Source organism: Anser brachyrhynchus, assembly GCF_964034855.1.
Source record: "Anser brachyrhynchus genome assembly, chromosome: 7".
NCBI classification, from domain to species: domain Eukaryota; kingdom Metazoa; phylum Chordata; class Aves; order Anseriformes; family Anatidae; genus Anser; species Anser brachyrhynchus.
The window spans coordinates 5,670,526-5,686,191 of NC_137701.1; the positions used below are offsets into that span (position 1 = coordinate 5,670,526).

General features: G+C 41.0%; 1 protein-coding gene and 1 long non-coding RNA gene across 2 annotated transcripts in view; both read left to right on the plus strand.

Moving 5' to 3' along the window:
* Nucleotides 1-15,666, plus strand: part of LOC308197807 — a 146,168-nt gene that overhangs the window by 29,912 nt on the left and 100,590 nt on the right. The window lies entirely within an intron of this gene.
* SLC40A1 (solute carrier family 40 member 1) lies at nucleotides 493-15,319 on the plus strand. The gene is made up of 8 exons (XM_080598822.1): nucleotides 493-752; nucleotides 870-937; nucleotides 5,200-5,359; nucleotides 6,163-6,278; nucleotides 6,599-6,725; nucleotides 9,888-10,130; nucleotides 11,873-12,538; nucleotides 13,554-15,319. The coding sequence occupies exons 1-8, from the start codon at nucleotides 707-709 to the stop codon at nucleotides 13,871-13,873; spliced, it is 1,746 nt and encodes a 581-aa protein (XP_080454948.1). The 5' UTR covers nucleotides 493-706; the 3' UTR covers nucleotides 13,874-15,319.

A 15,666-nucleotide genomic window follows, 5' to 3' on the forward strand; every position in this document is an offset into this window, starting at 1 on the left:
CAACCCCATTAAAGCAGTAATTTCAGGCTTCCTATGTTTATATGGATTTTTATTCCCGTGTTATTTTTTTTCCAAAGGTAGAGTTCCCTTTATGCAAAGGATAAAGCGTGATTCACACGCAGAAAGCCATCTAATTAATACAAGGAATACTTTGAACAGGATCACAGGAGCGGCAAAGCCAAAACAGATTAGTGGTCTATTATGTCACACACCTGCTGCAGGGATGGCCTATATACTTTGGGGAGGGGGGTGGATAAAGAGAGATTTCATGCAGATAGGGAGGAACTTTACGGTGTTAGGGAATAAAATAAAGACTTCAGCCTTGGCAACTCCCAGTTACCACACGGACGGCGCCCCCCCCCCAGCGGGCAGGCGGCTCTACCTCAGCGCCCCACGCGGGGGGCGGGGCTCGCGGCAAGGGGCGGGGCGTGCGGCTGACGGGCGTGTCTGTGGGCGTACCCCGCCGCTACAAAGCGCGGCGCGCAGCCCCCGCGCTTCCGGCCCCGCCGAGCCGAGCGGAGCCGAGCGGAGCCGAGCGGAGCCGAGCCGGCGCTCGGCTGCCCCGCGGCACAGGCAGCCTGCCCGCCCGGCGCGGCGCATAAGGCCAGCGCTTTCCGACTTCAGCTACAGTGCTAGCTAAGTCGGGGAAGGCACCACGGAGCGAAGCGGCGCGTCCCGGCCCCGGTCCCTGTCCCCGTCCCGCGGCATGGCGCGGGGAGCTGAGCCCGCGGGCGAGCGGCGGCGGCGCTGCGGTCAGTGCGCGGCCGGGGGGCGAGGGGCGGCGGGCATGGGTACGGGGATTGGGACGGCCGGGGGGCGAGGGCACGGCCGCTGCCAGCCCCCAGCGCTCAGTTCTTGTTCCCCTCCAGGCTCCGTGCTCGGCTACTTCACCTCTGCAAAGTTCCTCCTCTACCTGGGGCACGCGCTGTCCACCTGGGTAAGTTAAACGGCAGCACGGGGTAAAAGTGGCTCTGCCATACCTGGCGTTAGCATCCAGCTGAAGGGCCCCCCAGGACAGCATGCCACAAGGATGGGGCTCTCGCTGCTGCACCTTGCCATCAGAAGCCTTCATTCACAACCTTCACGTGCTGTGCCGCAGTGTGTTCAGTTTCCAGTAGCACGTAGAACTACTCGCAGGGCCTGATTCTGCACCTTTTGTGCTTTAAGTGACTACAGAGCCAGTGAGATTCCCCGAGGAGTGAGCTGTCAGTGAAAGACACGAAGCATGGTCCAGAGTAGAACGTGAAAGGCAGGTCATTGCAACTTGTAAATGGAAGGCTTAACTACTTAATGCTCTTACTAATAGGAGATACTCTGTGTTTCCAATAGACCTCTTACTGCTTCCTAGCTAACCTGTTGAGAGTGTCAGGGGGCTGGTCCTTTCTCTGTCAAAATGCTTAGCTTCTGAAATGCTTTCCTTCTGGACTAAATTACTTACTCTGACATTTCTTATTAACTTGAGATGTGGTTCAATAACCTGAAGATATAAACAAGAAAATAGAGGCTCTGGTCATCTTTTGTATAGGGAAATGAAGAATAGAACCTTGTACTGTAATCCTAAGTCTCCTTCAAATGACTTGAATCAAGAAGAAATGGAGAATTTCCCCGCCAGTTTTCCCTGCTGTCTCCCATGCTGGATTTGGGCTGGATTAACACGGGCTTTGTATAGCACTGGACAGGCTGCTGCTATACGGTTACAGCACTGCGTGCCCAGCTCCAGCAGTGCCTCGCTTCCACCACCACAGAAGGTCGTGTTGGTGTCCTGTTAATGGAAGGAGGCTCGGAGTGGCATCAAACACTTGTTTAAACAAGAGCAATGTTTTAGCAATTATTAATATTATTGAAAGAGCTGTGCGGTGATGTACCTGTTTGGCTCACCATTCTTTAGAGGCCAGGCTTGTTACCTGCAGGAGTTTTCATCAGCAGTGCCAACAAAGGGCTTACCTGGCAGTGCGGCCAGCCCTGCTTGCCCCTGGCAAGGCTGGCGGTGGGGCTGCTCGTAGCAAGGAGGGTGACAAAGCAGGGTTTGAAAACCCTGGTGCACACTATGACGAACAGGTTGCAGAATGTCTGTTCAGCTGGTTAGCAGCGTTAATAGTATACTCCTCGTTCCAGCGTGTTTTCTTTTGTGCTGAAAACCTTGACTCAAAACAAACACCGCCAAAAAAAAAAACCACCTCCAAACCTGCTGAAACAACAGAAATGCAGCTTATTTTGGCAGAACTGGTGCAGGACTGCACCTTCTCTATCTCCTAAGCTTTAGTGTTCTTCTGGTCTGAACATTTTTTAACAGAAACAGCAACCAGGCACCTTTATCTTCAGAACTCAAATGACTATAGCATCTTTGTTGTAAGCCGTCTATGTCCACAAGACAAAGCCTAGGAGAAATGGGGATTTGCTGTGGTTGAGAGAACTTAACTTGCTTTCCACGTTGCTAAGACGTGCCCAAATACAGAGAGAAGCTGTAAATGATTAAATACAACGTCTTCAGATCCAAACAAAGCCTAGCATACCTTTCTGGCTCTCGTTAAGTAAAGCATTTGAATCTGGGCTTGGCTTCAGTGCGTTGCTCTCCTGGAGTCTCAGACCGCATGCTGTTGTCATTATGTAAGTCATTCCTGTCTATCACTCAGCACCAGAGAAGGAACAGAATGAAACTAAGTTCATCTAGGTGCTGCCAGGCTGAGTACTCCTCAAGAGGTCAGCAGCAACTTCCCAGCTTTGTCCATGGCACTGCAGAGCTCGGGAGGCCTGGCAGCAGCCAGGTTCCTGCTGGCTTCAGTGCTGGGGTGGGGTTGTGTACATCCACTCTGAGATGGTTTATAAGGGTAATTATTACAACAGAAGAGCTAAGAACCATCTTTAAAAGTTTGGTGAAGCTAAACAGCTATGGTTATTAGAGTTGAGATACCCATATTTTGAGACTCTTTTAAAGTGGGATTAAGTTATGTAATTAAGGTTTTGCTCATTTTTGAAGGTAATATATACTGTTGAAATTTCAGTAATTCTTACACACCAGCTTCAAACCTCTGTAATTCACTAATGCTGTTCTTCTGTGACACTAACTTATCTTTACTTGCTCTTTATGGCTTTTAATTCCTGAAAGAAACCCATCTTTCCTGATAAGAACATCTTTAGTTACCCTAGAAGTTAGCAGTGTGTATTGGCCTGGTCAAATTACTCTGCATAAATGTTGGATGAGGTTGAACAGCGTTCATAGGCTCCTTAAGCAAACTGTAGCAAAATCATGATCTCACTGGAACCAGAGGAGGCCTCCTGTGAATAGCAGGTGAGATTGGGTTTCTCACTCTGACAGCAGACCTGTTAGAGATTGTCACTGACTTTCACACACACAGGTGCTTTTAAAATTACTTTCACAATCATTGAACTCTTATCACAACTGAAACACCTCTGCATAAAGAAAAGCCAACAACTTCTATGATCAAATTTTGATGTAATAGTATTCTTTTGACTTATTCTTCCACCTTAAGCAGTTATCCAGGCTAATCAAAATGTAGTTAATCCACCTGCATAGATTGTAAGTGAAATTTGGTAAGGAGATGCCTCAGGTCATACTAGGCTTAAGTGGATGCTGAACTTGGGAAATGACATCCCTGTTCTCTCATGGCTGGAATACTTTCTATGTGCTTCTACTAAGCATGGAGTAAAAGTGGAACATATCTTAGAGAACACATTAGGGGTCTTTAGAGAATGGAAATTCTCTCATGTATGAGAAGGCAAATCTAAGCCAGTTGTGCCTGGATACACGTTCTTTTATTTGTTATTTAGAAAACATACTGAATGCCCAGATTTTTTCCTTGAGTAGGTGAAATTTTGTTCCCACATAATTGGCATGTAATTCTTTTTCTGCTCACAGTTAAGGAAACAAGTGTTTATGCTCTGAAGAAACCTCTTTTGGAGAACTCCATTAACTTTAAGTTCTTTGTGTGTCTATGCTACACTGAAGACTTGCATCAAACTTTGCAATTATGTTGCCCCTACAAATAGCATGCATTTTATATCTCTCTCTCTATCGCTGTGCTGCTTGACAGATTTTGCAGACTTTGCTTTGTAAGTGCTTCTATGTTGCATCTTCTCCCCCAGCCCTTTAGAGTACTTGAGGTTCTTAGAAATTTGTACTATTTGCTGTTTCACATAGCAATTGCCTTATTTTAGATAAGGCAACAGAAGAAAACAGTTTCATCTTTCATTTATGACAGACTAACATTAGGAACCCTTGCAAAACAAACCATCCAAGAATAGTATGAATGATTGTATTTATCTGCCTTTTGATTAAATAAAACATTTTCTGTAGTGTACTTCTGGCAGCATGTCTAAAAATAGTGAGATGCTGACTTCCATCATGTGACACTGTTAAAACCTTGATGTGTATTCATTAGCAAGCCACAGGTCCCTTTGGCAGCAGACCTAAAGATGTTTTGAATAGTAGGAAAATTACATCACTTGGACGTGTTTAGTATTTTGGGCTTATTTTTTGCCTGCTGTTACTGGTATCGAAACATTGAAATTCTGTGTTCTAAACACCAGTACTGAAATGGGCTAAACGAGCTCTGCTATCCCATCTCTTAGCAATATGCCCAGGTTTACCGTTGTTAAAGATGGTAAAGATGTCCCTTGACTTCAGAAACTTCATTTAGCATTCAGGAATGTGTAGGACACCACTGTTCTTGATTTGCCCATCTCTATGGACTATATTATGGCTTGCTTTGACTAGACTTGCTTTTCTATTTTAAAATGGCATCTAATGATCATTTTCAAGAGCAAACTGCTGTCTTGATAAATTATTTAAATAGCATTGATAATCACTAAATCTGTTGTTAATAGATGATCTCTGGAGAATCCATGTAAGCTTTCTGAGCCCTGGTGGATGTGGCTGGTAACAAACATTGTTCTGTATTACAAAAAAAACAAGGATTTTTGGTGTGAGCTTAAAAATGTATGCTACATTTGATTAGTACAGATGATTTCAGTGATGCTGGGATAATCAATGATGACAGGGTGCATTGATTAAAAAACAAACAAACAGACACCCCAAAATCAAAACCCCCACCTCTGTATGTGTAACATATCTGATACTTCTAATACAGATATTTTCAGGGCATTAGTAAAATAGTCAACTAGCGTGCTTGAAAAGTGCAAATAATAATGCTGTGTGTAAACTTTCTGTTACTCTTAAAGGGAGATCGTATGTGGCATTTTGCTGTGTCTGTATTCCTGGTTGAACTTTATGGAAACAGCTTACTCCTGACTGCAGTCTATGGACTGGTTGTGGCGGGATCAGTTCTTCTCCTGGGAGCCATTATTGGAGACTGGGTGGACAAGAACTCCAGGCTCAAAGGTTAGATGTCCAGAGCAGGTTATTTACTCAAGGACAGATTAAATTAATGACAAAGCTGTTACTTAACTCCTGAAGTCAAACATGAGAACTGGGCTTGCTCATTTTATTAAGGATAGTCTTTCAGAGCGGTCATAACTCTACAGAATGTCAAAGACAGGAGGTAAACAGTTTTATATCATGATACATTAACTACTCAGGCTAAACCTATACAATACATGGAGATGCACAGAAATTCAAAATATAAAAAACATGGGTTAAGGTAAAAGCTACAGGCAAGTTCTTTACTTTCTAATACGAACACATCATGCATTATTTGTTGTCTTTTGTCTAGATATAAACATCTGCATAAGTGATAACATTGCATTTGTGTTACACTTGTTTGAAATTTGTCTGCTCTAGTCTGTTTTAAAAGTAATGTGGCATCAAGTTCTTCATATACACGCTTGCTTTTCAAGAGTTTACGCAGTAGCATCACTTGCATGCTACACTGAAGATGAATTTTAGAGGCTTAAGCCAAATATCTTAACCTTTTAAAAATGGTGTCAGCATGCAATTTTTTTGACTGAGAAGGACTATTTAGGCACTACTTCTAGCTCTAAAGTTGCATCAGACAGTAAGTTCCAATTTCTAAGACAATGGAATATTCAAAATCAAAAGTGATATATACTTTTTGTTTTATATTTGAGTTGGGAGAATAGGAAGCTAAAAAACACTTAAAGAATCCGTACATGTTCCTAAATTATAACCTCTGTAAGCTTATAGATTACTCATGTTCATGGTTATTCTCTTTTGATTTAAAACAGTGGCCCAGACATCCTTGGTTGTACAGAATGCATCTGTCATCCTGTGTGGTATTATCCTGATGATTGTCTTCTGGTTTAAGACACAGCTTTTGACCTTATACCATGGATGGCTTCTTGTGAGTGCTCAAATTTCTTAATAAGGAATTCTTTTATGAAGAAACTTCTGGGAGTACGGGAGGCAGATGAACTTTTATTTTGCTCTTTCTGTTTAGACACTGCTGTGAGCTAAAACTGGCAAGTAAAACTGAAGCTAGCTGGGGAAACAAGTGATTGTTTTCTTTTAGGACTTATAAAGTAGGCTTGGTCTTGTCTGAAGAATAACAGTAGGATGCATGATTCAAATGTGAAAGTGTCTTTTTCTCCTTGTACAAGGTAGGAGTGAAGATCTCCCTTCATCACTTTTCTCACCATGTAACTTTTCCCCCCATTTCTCTAGACGATGTGCTATATCCTGGTTATCACGATAGCAAATATTGCCAATTTGGCCAGCACTGCCACAGCGATCACAATTCAGAGGGACTGGATTGTTGTGGTTGCAGGGGAAGACAGAAGCAAACTGGCAGGTGAAATACATTGCCTTTTTAATACTTTAAATGTCTTACTTTCTGAGTTTGACTTCAGGCTAGAATTTCACAGAGATCAGCACACCTTTGAGTTCCAGTTACTGTGAGAAACAGCAGGTAAAAAGGGCAGCCTTTATTTCCCCCTTTCCTGCTCTGTACCAGACTTAGATTAGAAGTTACTGTTGTGCTTACAACAGCTCAGGTAGCCCTAAACTACTTTTGTCCTTGTTCAGTCCTACTGCAGCTTTGTCAGAGGAAATCTTTATTCTTGTCAACCAAATAAACATGCACCAACTCCTAAATCAAATAGTGAGTGTTTAATAGAAAAGCTATTTAACTTTAAGGCACTGAAAGCCAAGTGTTGCAATACTTTATTTTTAGGTCCCTGGAATGAAACAGAAAACTGTTGCGTAATTGGGCTCCTTACCTAGGGATCAAAGAGATACATAAGAATGAAGTCCAGAACAATAAAGTATATGGATCGGGAAGCTGCCAATAGGAAATGCTGTGCATGCGGATGTATTTGAAGTCTCTCAGTTCTCTAGCATTAGTGTCTAACTCAAAGCTGTGGATGCTTTTTCAGTTGGAACTGAATACTCAGTATTCCTTTGACAACTGATAACATTTGGTGTTAGAGTCTGGACTTAATCTCCTTTTTGGCCTAGTAAATATTTTTCCTCCTTTTTCCCCTTTCTTGTGCAGTGGCATGGCATTATTAGGAGAAAGAGTTCCCATTCAGATTCTGCTGCAGCTTGGTGGCCATGACATTCCTTGGATATGAGAGATTTGGGGATCTTCTGCACCAAGGAGACATTGAATCTGACTGCCCTTTGCTGGGGAGTACTCCTAGCAGCAAGGCAGTTCACACTAAGGGATATGTGATCGATCTTGTGCTATGCTGCTGCTCTGATATAACAAGACTGGGAACTGCCTTCTTTTGCAATGAACTTGGGCATGCTGTAGGGACTCTGATCAACCCTGTGAGGAGATTTAAGCTTTCCCAGACAGAGGAACTGATACTGAAGTGCAAACAAGGCACAGAGCAGCTTGACATTGCTAAGACATTTATAGCTCATTGAAGTAACTCTGGGACTGAAAGTTCCAAGTCTGAGACACTTCTGGAGTTTAGATACCTTGAGGCTTAGACAGCATTTCAGCTTCTGGTCTCTAATTTTGTAGGAAGCTGCCTAAATTATCCATAAAGTTCACATGCCTGAATCATATTAATGATTTGAATCATAACTGCAAGGAATAAATCTGCAGTGGATCTCCCGTGAAGGAATTTTACTTCCCCATCTCATCCAGGAGAGGTTTGCTGTTAATTAGATGCCTGAAGTGTCTCGCTTTCATTTCCAAGTATACAAGTTCTCCATTACAGTCTTCTGTTTTGACCTTGCAGTGCTTTTCTAGGTCATGCCTTTTGTAGAGCAGCAGTACTAGTTAACTTTCTTTATGCACGTAGGAAAAATGTGATCTGTGCACAGTAGCTTTGAAGTTCTAATGGTTCTCATTAACCTTTCTTCTTATGTTAGTTCTTATTCAGCAAATCATGCTCCCCAATCCCTGTGTGCCTTCACGAGATAAGGTACAGACCACACCTGCAGAGGACTGTTGCAAGGGAGGCAGTTGTGCCTCTGTACAGCTTCATGGGTTCGGACAGTTACATCACCACTTACATTCTGTACTGAAAATTCAGGCAACAGGTTACTATAAGTTCTGATGCAGCTCAATTTTAAAACCAACAAAAAGCCCAAACTAAGCACCTTGGTTCATCAGATCTATGTAAAAGCAAATCTCTCTCAGGCTGGATAAGGTGGTTTTGTACTGAGTCATAATGTAACTTGGAGACTGAGGTTCCTTCACTTAAAAAATTAAATGCCAGCATTGACTTTGCAGCAAATATTGTCGTCTATCTCAGCACTGTTAGATTTCTTGAAAGAATAGCCTTAGTTAAATAAATTGGTGGAGCAGGCAAATAATAATTGCCTTGGCTTCTCCTTCTTTCTTGTCCATAATTAATCTTTCTGTTCACTCTGATTACTTTGTAGCTCTCCGGAGTTTGAAAATACTATCCTTACCCAGATAAAACAAAGCTTAGTTCTTGGAGCTTCTAAAGCCAAGTATTAGGCAAGTCTGACTTACTCATCTTAGTTAAATATCAGTGAAGTACTTAATACTGAATTGACTTTGAATTCTATGAATTCTAAATTGAGTAACCTAAAGCAGTCTCTGAATGCAAAGGAACGATTCTGTATAGATTCAGTAAGCCAGCTTTATATTGCACTAGTTTCATTTTGCCTTGAAAAGCTTTATTTTCTTAATAGGAATCTAAAATCATTTTGAGATGTTTTGCTAAGCAGCCCGAAGCCTTAGTGTGCAAAATCATGGAGCATCCAGGAGCTTTTAGGGGCAGAACAATGGCACTATTAATTGAAACCCCCAGCAACCTAGAGGGTGTGATGACTGAAGCTGATTCGACTGGGGAGGGTGAGACATCTACCAGCAAATGGAAGATGTATTGTGGGCTTCTTGTTTTGCCTGTAAACATCCAAGTGTGGAGCAGAAGGGAGGGAGGACTTCGCTCAGTAAGTTCTTAGAATGCCTGTGGCTACCATCAATCAATGTGACTCGATAAGGAAATTGAAAGCCATTTCAAAGGTCTGCTGCTATCATGGTGGGTACTGTGGTCACCACGTATTAGAAGTGAATGGAGGGAGGTTGTAGCTGCTAAAATTATCTTTTCAGGAATGAATTCTACCATGTCAGGTTTCTGTTAATGTCCAGAGTTGCGCATGCTGTGTTGGAATGTTAGTGAGTCCATAGTGTCACCTGAATGTAAGGGCAGTCTGTGATCTAGTGAGAACGCATTTTACCTGCAGGAATAAGCTTCCACTGTAAATGCAGGATCCTAAACCTGGAAGACCATCTGCAGGCAAAACTGACAGAGGAAGGGTTTGGCTTATGAACTCTTGGATTGGTCTCAGTAAATTCTGACATTGGAGCACTTTTAAGGGGTGTCTAGCAAATTCCTGTTCCTACTGAAATCACTTCAAGTTGAGTCAACGCTTATTGATGTGTGTGCTTATGTGCAACTGTCAATTACGTTAGTGAATGTTCCACTGTAAGTATTCAGCAATTCATATCCTCAAATTATTCTGACAGATATGAATGCCACAATACGAAGAATCGATCAGTTGACCAATATCTTGGCCCCAATGGCAGTAGGTCAGATAATGACATTTGGCTCTCCGACGATTGGCTGTGGATTCATTTCTGGTTGGAACCTGATGTCAATGTGTGTGGAATACCTGCTGCTCTGGAAGGTTTATCAGAAGACCCCTACTCTGGCTCTCAAGTGTTCAAAAGTTGAAGAATCAGAACTGAAACAGCTGAATGCAAAAAAAGGTATTGGGAACACAAACATAACTGTTGGAGTCCATGGTATCCTCACTTTATCAGTCAAAGTAAAATGAAATTGTTGACTTCGGTCTTCTATGGACACTGCTTTGAAGCTCAAGCTTTTTGCTCCTAGCTTGAAGCTCCCAGTTTTTGGGTAGAGATACAGAGACTCCTAAGTAGTGATACTTCTTCATTCATGCAGCTATTTTACAAATCCCATAAAATGTAGCCCCAAAATGAATTCTTCCCTCTAAATCCTGCAGTCTACCCTGTTATTCAGGGCTGATCTTGTTGAATGCACCCCTCCATCTGTATCACATCTAAAGGACTGACAAAGCCCTTTGCTCTAGAGTAAAACTTTATGAGTAAAACAGCTTGTGTAGGTCTCTTCCTGCTAGCTTATCTCTACTTATGCACAGTACTAACGGCTTTCAGGAAGATATAGAATAGGCGGTAATACTGCTGATCTAGCATGTTTTCAGTTCTACGTGCTGCAGGAAACGGTGGAGGAAAGTCTGGTTTGGCCATCTACTCAACTTCCTTGGCCATGCTGAACAACTAGGATTTGCAGTATAGATAGCTGGAATGCTGATCTTTAAGGCAACTGTAAAACTAATATCAATGTTAATTTTGATTCTCTCTAGTAGCACAAAATTCTTTCGAAGAAGTCTTTTTGTTATGAAGCACTTGAAATGTGTCAGATACTAGAGTGCAAGACTTGAGCCTTTCCCCCATAGTGGAGATACCAGTATGTAAATACCACTGAAAGCCCATGCTATGCATGGTACTCCCAACTACATCTATTTTTTTTAAAGCTAAAAGTGTTTGTAAAGAACTCTAGTTTTCTCTTCAAAAGTGAGCTGGCAAATCTGTTCTTTGCTCAATATATAGTGAGTTAGGAGGCTGCTATTAAAAGCTGAAGAGACTTTTCTTCCCAGGCACAGATGCATTGTGGTCCAGTAGGCTGATGGCAGCCTAGGATAGAGGAGCATGATAAAGAGGGCAGAAGGCTCTCGATCTCTGAAACCAGTTCTCTTCTCCTGGTGAATGAAGCATTTAGCAAACGAACTCTTAATCGTTGCAGTATTTTGATTCAGTAGAGGACTTGCAGTTTTTGAAAATTTGCCAAAATACTTAAAGTGTCTCCATTGCAATATGGGGAGTTTAGGCAAATATAAACACTGCTGTGACTTTTATTTTCAATTTGCTTGTGACCAATGGAAGCATGGTGCCTTTTTCTTATACTAAAGGAGTAAGCATGGAATTGTAGGAAAGCATGATCTAAGGTTTTGAAGCCTTTTGCCTTTGGTAGGCTTCAGCAAACTTCTGTCTTGGCTTTTCTACCATAACATATTGACATATATTTAAAAATTCCCTACTTTCTCTGGTTAGTTCATTTAAACAAAAAAAGCTGTATTAAAATACCAACTAATGCAAGCTAGTACTCATTAAGGAAATAATTTCCTTATGGAAATGAATCATTCAGTCAAGTATGAAGAAAGCATAGCCTGCTTCATTCTTACCAGAATTTAACTGAAAAAGCAGAAGTTTAAAATGATACAGAAACTTTACTTCATCTTACCATGCAGGTGAGATTTAAGACAGTTAACTAAGCAGAGGAAAGTTGATGAGCAAATTTAGCTGAGGCACTTCTGGAGCAGTGAGCTTACTGCAACCAATTGTCTTGCAGTTCCCACTCTGCAGTTTCCTGGCAGGAGTGTATCTAACAGTTATGTTTCTGTTTACAGACAATGACATGAAACCCGCTGAAGGAGTGCAGTTAATTGTTGAGAAAGATGTAAGTGGCTTTGAGCCCCAACAGGAGAAGGAAGTCGGCTGTGCTGCGCGGGTTGCCGAGCCTTTCATCACATTTCGTGATGGATGGGTTGCGTACTACAACCAGCCCGTGTTTCTTGCAGGCATGGGGCTTGCATTTCTGTATATGACTGTTCTGGGCTTTGACTGCATTACTACAGGCTATGCATACACTCAAGGTCTGAGTGGTTCTGTGCTAAGCCTCCTGATGGGTGCCTCAGCAGTCACTGGCATCATGGGAACAGTGGCCTTCACCTGGCTTCGTCGCAAATGTGGCCTGATTCGCACGGGCCTTATTTCTGGAGTCGCCCAGTTTGCTTGTCTGATCTTATGTGCCATCTCTGTGTTCATGCCTGGAAGTCCTATGGATTTGACGGTTTCCCCATTTGCTGACATCAGTGCCCGGCTGTTTAAAAGTGAGCCATTACCTACTATTGCATCTCCAGGAGGTGAGCCTGAAATGGCTTTGGCAACTGGAATGCCCAACTTGTTAAACGGGTCTACTACTCCTGCTAACAGCGGCCCAGAGATGAGTCCTGAGCCCGTGCCTTTAATCTCTGTTAGTCTCCTGTTTGCAGGGGTCATTGCTGCTAGAGTTGGTGAGTATCACATCGCTATTAAAATCTGATCTATTGATTGCTTTTAATTCTAGAACCTATGCTACTTGTCAACTAAATACAAACTTGAATTGAGAATTGTAGGCTACAGTTGGTATTGCATCACATTTTTAAGTCTGATTTGTTACACTTAAGAGGCAAATGAAATGTTCTTACAGTAGTATTGCCAGTGCAGGGACTGCACTTCTAACTTCTTGTATATCATTCTGCACCAACATGAGAAGTTGCCATACTTGGATTAGCTTGTTCTTATTAGCTTAGCTTGTTTTTTGGAATGATCATCTCTAAAATCTCTAAATAATCTTCCTTTCTTCCTTAAAAACATGTTAATACGAAACAGATCTAAACACTTCTGCTACAAAAACCTTCATATTTTGCAGTATACTAAGTTAGTTCATTCATGAAATAAATTATCTGTTCTTTAAACTTTTCTTTAAACTTGTGACCAGCAAAGGAGTTTAGAACAGGAAACTTTGATTTGAATGACAGCTTAATTTTTTGAGGATTCGCCAGATAGTCTAGTATTCGTCAACAGTAAAAAAAAAAAAAAAAAGTTAAATATGTGCATGTAGTAAATTTCATCTGTAGAACTTTTGTACTCTTAAGAATTTCTGCAGCTTTTGCTGAATTTTGGAGGAAGAAAATACTTGATTCACATGTAGGAAGCTTTTAGCAATATAAAGTTGCTGTAAAACAGCTATTTAAATAAGGAACAGGTGAGCAAAACATTGTTAGCTTAATAGATGTGTTGAAGCAAAACGTAATGGGCAAGTTAATGGGCAAGCTGTTTGTATTAGTTCAGGAAATGTGAGTAATGGGGAAATAAGTGTCTCTTCGCTGTGCCGGTGTGAAATGCATAGTATTCTGACAGGAGGTTAGTTTGACCTGCATATTTTAGGCAGAAATAAGTGTTCACAAACATGAATTAGATTGTGTCAGTAATGAAAGCTTATCTTGAGAAGCCCAGTTATATGGATAACGTTTTTTCTCTCCTTAGGCCTTTGGTCCTTTGATTTGACTGTCACACAGTTACTCCAAGAAAATGTGGTAGAATCTGAAAGAGGCATCATAAACGGTGTCCAAAACTCCATGAATTACCTTCTTGATCTGCTGCACTTCATCATGGTCATCTTGGCCCCTAATCCTGAAGCTTTTGGCTTATTGGTGCTTATTTCTGTGTCTTTTGTTGCAATGGGCCACATAATGTACTTCAGATTTGCTCAGAAAAGCTTGGGAAAACAACTTTTTGCTTGTTGCACTCCTGATCCCAAAGCAGTCTCTGATAGTTCACTGCCTGGTAATACGTCCACTGTCTGAAAGGATCCACTTCTTACTAACTTGCTATACAAATATCATGGTTAAAAACATTTATGGCCTTTTGTTACCATGTCTAAGGTGTTTCTCTAGAGTTGAATGCATAACTTAAACATGTAAGGAAGCCTTCCCAAGAGAACCAAAATCTATCTTACAGTGAGCCTGCACAAATGTTTCATGTTTGGCTAGGACAACCTAGCTGGATCTTCATGACTAGTGTTTCAAGGGAACCTCAGAAATAATACATCTAGTATTTGATCACAAAATAACGTTGAATTTGTCCCCAAGACCCCTACAGTGATACTGTTTTGCAGTTAAATGTAGTCACCTTGTGAATTCTGAACAATTCTTTTGCACGTTGAGCAAAACAAGGTTTTTAATTAGTTGCTTTGTATACCATATTTGTTTTTTCTATTTTTCCCCTAACCATAAACATTCTGTTCCACATTCAAAAGGGTTAAAATGTCCTGTTCCTAAAGGGAACTCCGAAGTTCTGATGCTTTCCCCAAAGAGCTTTTTAGTATTATATCTGTTCTGGTTTAACTTTATAGAAACACCTGTGTAGGTTTTTTTGCATGTTTTCTTACAATTTATATTAGCCATAGGTACAAGATATTGTATTACACTGTTGCACTTCATAAACTAGAACATAACCTCATTTTAGCAGAAGCTATTAATATAATGTAACATTATAAAGCATGGCTTTTTTAATTGCAAATGACAGGTCTGCTCAGGTTTGATGTAGCAGAGAGTACTAAGGTCAGGAGTACTGGTACAGAAAACTTAAAGTCTGGGCTAACTTAGCCTTTGCTTTTGACTACAAGCAGCTTCAGTTTATTTTCAAATGCTACTGTTTTCAGAAACCCTCTTGAAGTCTGATGTATTGGAAAATGGTTAGTATTCCAGGCAGAAGAAACGAAGTGGATGACTTGCTTTTATCTGTTTTACAGTTATGTGGATTTTGACTTAGTTTGTTCTAAAATACTGGTAGAACAATGAGATGTTAGATTGTGTGGCCCTCTAAAGCAACTTCAGAGAAATGGAGAATGATATATCCCTCTGATTTTCAAGAAGTTCTTGTGTTAGTTGACCCTGCACGTGTACTAACACAGTGCTTCTGTCGTCTTTAGCCATTTATGCACTTTTGTGGAAACTATTCCAAGCACTTTGCTTTTCTGTAGAGTTGAAATCTGTAGAGTTCCAGGTTTTCCTATGGTATGACAGTATGATCTTTCAACCTAAATCTTTGTGAAATGTTTGTTTGCCAAATTATAAGAAGTATGCAGAAACATGAAGGAAAATTTTCACAAGTTGCTGACATAACTTTTAAGGTTTTTATTTTAGGTACTGTCCTTCACACAGTCATCTGTGTTGCTAAACTTCGACCCTGGAATGTAAGTGTGTAAACTCCGTTGACATTAAAGGTGTTACACCAGGGCTGAATCTAGGCCATCTGTCTTAAAATTTGTGGTGATTATCTAAATAGAATGTAAACCACTTCTAGTGGCTTTTGTCTCTCAGTATTTTGTAAGAAGAGTGAAAGTGAATGAATGGGAATCCAATGTACAATCCATTTGTAGCCCTCAGGATTCAATAACTGGATGTAATAATTTTTTGCCTCTAATGGACCAAAACTAATCATTATTAATATGTTACTGAAGGGTTCTCAGGGATGTTTTCACTATGTTTGTGTTTTTTGTCCAAGCTTTGGGGTTTTCTTTTATGTAATATGTAAATTAGAAGAGCTTTAAATTTTGTGACTCAATCCTGAGTGTAAATTCTTGAGGAAAAGGGAA

What these genes read in the sequence shown, in the direction of transcription:
- SLC40A1 (XM_080598822.1), top strand. Translation starts at nt 707, where the DNA reads ATGGCGCGGGGAGCTGAGCCCGCGGGCGAGCGGCGGCGGCGCTGCG. An exon ending in TATACCATGGATGGCTTCTT is followed by an intron (nt 6,279 to 6,598) that starts GTGAGTGCTCAA and finishes CCATTTCTCTAG; the next exon opens with ACGATGTGCTATATCCTGGT. An exon ending in ACAGCTGAATGCAAAAAAAG is followed by an intron (nt 10,131 to 11,872) that starts GTATTGGGAACA and finishes TTCTGTTTACAG; the next exon opens with ACAATGACATGAAACCCGCT.